This window comes from Priapulus caudatus, unplaced genomic scaffold, assembly GCF_000485595.1.
Source record: "Priapulus caudatus unplaced genomic scaffold, Priapulus_caudatus-5.0.1 Scaffold1032, whole genome shotgun sequence".
Taxonomy (NCBI): Eukaryota; Metazoa; Priapulida; class Priapulimorpha; order Priapulimorphida; family Priapulidae; genus Priapulus; species Priapulus caudatus.
Window position 1 is genome coordinate 122,134 of NW_014578093.1, and position 2,986 is coordinate 125,119.

General features: G+C 42.8%; 1 protein-coding gene across 1 annotated transcript in view; it reads right to left on the minus strand.

Moving 5' to 3' along the window:
- Positions 1-2,986, minus strand: part of LOC106815058 (solute carrier organic anion transporter family member 2A1-like) — a 13,943-nt gene that overhangs the window by 7,128 nt on the left and 3,829 nt on the right. The window contains exons 2-5 of the mRNA XM_014819486.1: positions 1,446-1,532; positions 1,046-1,188; positions 535-628; positions 19-183 (exon numbers count right to left, since the gene is read on the minus strand). Of these exons, the coding sequence (XP_014674972.1) occupies positions 19-183; positions 535-628; positions 1,046-1,188; positions 1,446-1,532 (489 nt within the window). The remainder of the gene's footprint in view (positions 1-18; positions 184-534; positions 629-1,045; positions 1,189-1,445; positions 1,533-2,986) is intronic.

Consider the following 2,986-nt stretch of genomic DNA (forward strand, 5'->3'; position numbering starts at 1 on the left):
CCCCGCACCAGTACGCACCCACGACAATGTTCGAGACGGCCGTCGTCGTGCCGAAGTACGACTCGAGGTACTTTGGCAGGAAGGCGAAGTAGCCAATGATGCTGTAGAACTGGAAGCAGACGCCCAGCACGACGCAGACGTACAGACCGTTGGTGAGCAGACGTCTCATAGCGCGTAGAAACTCTGCAAGGTTAGAGCAACGCGTGCGTACATACGAGAAAGATAATAATTTCGGAAATAGTACGTGACGCTAAAACGTTGCAATTTCAACTTCTACTACTTTCGGTTTACCCATGATGAATTTAATTACGCATTTCTTCTGTAGATTATTAGCTTTTGATATTATTCTATAGTACGCAGGAATTATCATTACACCAGGAGTCTATCAATTGATCGACTCCTGATTACACGAGAGTAGAATATGTAGTGATTACTGCGAGTATATATAATAGTTATCGTGAGTACATATAACAGTTATTGTAGGTATTATAGGTATTGTAGTGTATTATAGGATATATGTGGCGGTGTTTATACCTCTCGGATGGTAGTATATCATCTCAACAATCTCCTCGTCCTTCTGGTGTTCTTGTAGGTCACAGTCAATGTGCTCTACCGCTACATTAGACTTCTGCAGGAAATTAAGAGCCACAATCGTACATCCACACGTGTATAGGGAATATTCTTCACACTCGATAGAACTAATTTCCACCGGGTTCAACATCAAAATTACTACGCAATCCTTCTAACAGTTTCTGATAAAGTCGTCTATATGATGGAGTCTGACGTACCTTTCATCACAAAAAATCACGCATACAAAAAAAACACGTGTGGACACGACATTACGAACAAATCACAAAAACATTCTCTACAAAATTATCACACGCAATCTGCAATACAATTTCTTGTCGAGATAGATGAATCGTACTGTATCTAACCTAAGAGAAACCAGCATTTTCGATACGATCTCACACTGAAACGTCTACCTCGGGGTAGGTTTTAACCAGGGCTGCGATAATAACACATTGAACACAGCTTATGCACTTACATTGTGAGCTGTCGCATTCGATCTCAGGTAATTAGGAAACATAGCGAATGGCAGAGCGCAGGCGAACGTGATGCCAGAGAATATTGGAAGGCCTAGCCACCACGCGCCGATCCACTGTGGGTCATTGGGCGTCAGGTCCGTATCTAAAACAAATTTAACGATATAAAAATTATACATATTGCATATATAATATTGTAAATATATATTGTTAATAATAAACGACTCACATTGAATGTGAATCATGATTTAGATAGTACTGCCATCTTTATCATCGCCTCGTCGTTTTACGTATTATTTATGAAGACTTACATTCCTGCGATAAAAACTCGAGATAGCTGGTTACTTGAACTAAGTAAAAAAAACATTCTACATTACACTAATGCTGTTAGTACGGGCTCACCGGAAAAGTCTACGTAGATCTTGCTAAACAACCCAGCAAGTGGAAATCCTATCGCAGGCCCAAGCGCCCTCATCGTGTAAATAACACCTGAAATGAACAACAAATTTATCTGCGGATATACGGAACATACTACCCTACCTAATATTATTGTAACATATTCGTAATTTAGGGCGTACTTACTAGCTATACAGTTGTATTCTACAAGATATATTGCGGCTAAGACCAGGAAAAAACGGCGGCAGTTGTCTCTGACATCCGCCCAGCAGCAGCCCGATACTGGGAGTCACGCAGCCGATTATACCTGCAATATATAGTAACATGTTCTGCTAGCATCTATGACTAATACGACATACGCATATACGCTCTCCTATGACACTATTTGTCATAAGAAGATTCTTCCTCTAACAAATATTGGCGAGTCTACTTCGTTCCGCTTAACATCTAAAATTCACTACTTGCGTTCATAATAGCGCTCCTAAACTCCTATATGATGCGCACAACACATATAACCATATTTGTCATAGGAAGAATCTTTCTATAACAAATAGTGTCATAGGAGATATGTCGTATTTGTCATATATTCTAGCAGAACAGGCTAAATATAGTTACGTAGGCTAGCCATATAGTGCGTAGGGTGGCAGGACGTACACACGAGTAGTCAAGTAGAGTGTTAGTTGTGGGCAAGGGTAGTCAAGTAGGGTGCCAGTTGTAAGCAAGGGTAAACATGTATGGCGTTGGTTGTAGGCAAATGTAGTCACGTAAGGTGGCAGAACGTGCACAAGGGTGGTCAAGTAATGTGGAAGTAGTTGGCAAGGGTAGTCAAATTGAGTGCCAGTTGTAGGCAAGGGTAAACACGTAGGGCGTTAGTTGTAGGCAAGGGTAGTCACGTGGGGTGCTGGCTGTAGTCAAGGGTAGACACGTCGGGCGTTAGTTGTAGGCAAAGGTAAACACGTAGGGTTGGTAAGCAAGGGAGGTCATGTAGGTTGGCTGAACGTGCACAAGGATAGTCAAGTAAGGTGGACGTTGTACACACGGGTAGTCTAGTAAGGTAGAGGTTGTTGACAAGGGTAAACACGTAGGGTGCTAGTTGTAGGCAAATGTAGTCACGTAGGGTGGCAGAACGTGCACACGGGTAGTCTAGTAAGGTGGAGGTTGTAGGCAAGGGTAGTCAAGTAGGGTGTTAGTTGTAGGCAAGGGTAGTCACGTAGGGTGTTAGTTGTAGGCAAGGGTAGTCAAGTAGGGTGCCAGTTGTAGGCAAGGGTAAACACGTAGGGCGTTGGTTGTAGGCAAATGTAGTCACGTAAGGCGTTAGTTGTAGGCATGCAAGGGTAGTCACGTAGGTCGTTAGTTGTAGGCAAGGGTATAGTTAAGTTGGGTGCCAGTTGTATGCAATTGTAGTCACGTAGGGCGTTGGTTGTAGGCAAAGGAGGCCACGTAGGTTGAGGTTGTATGCGACATATAAGGGCAAACACGTGCGATGTAAGGTGCATATATATAAGATGGCAAGATCTGAGATCAGCGTTCGAAACACTAACAACATC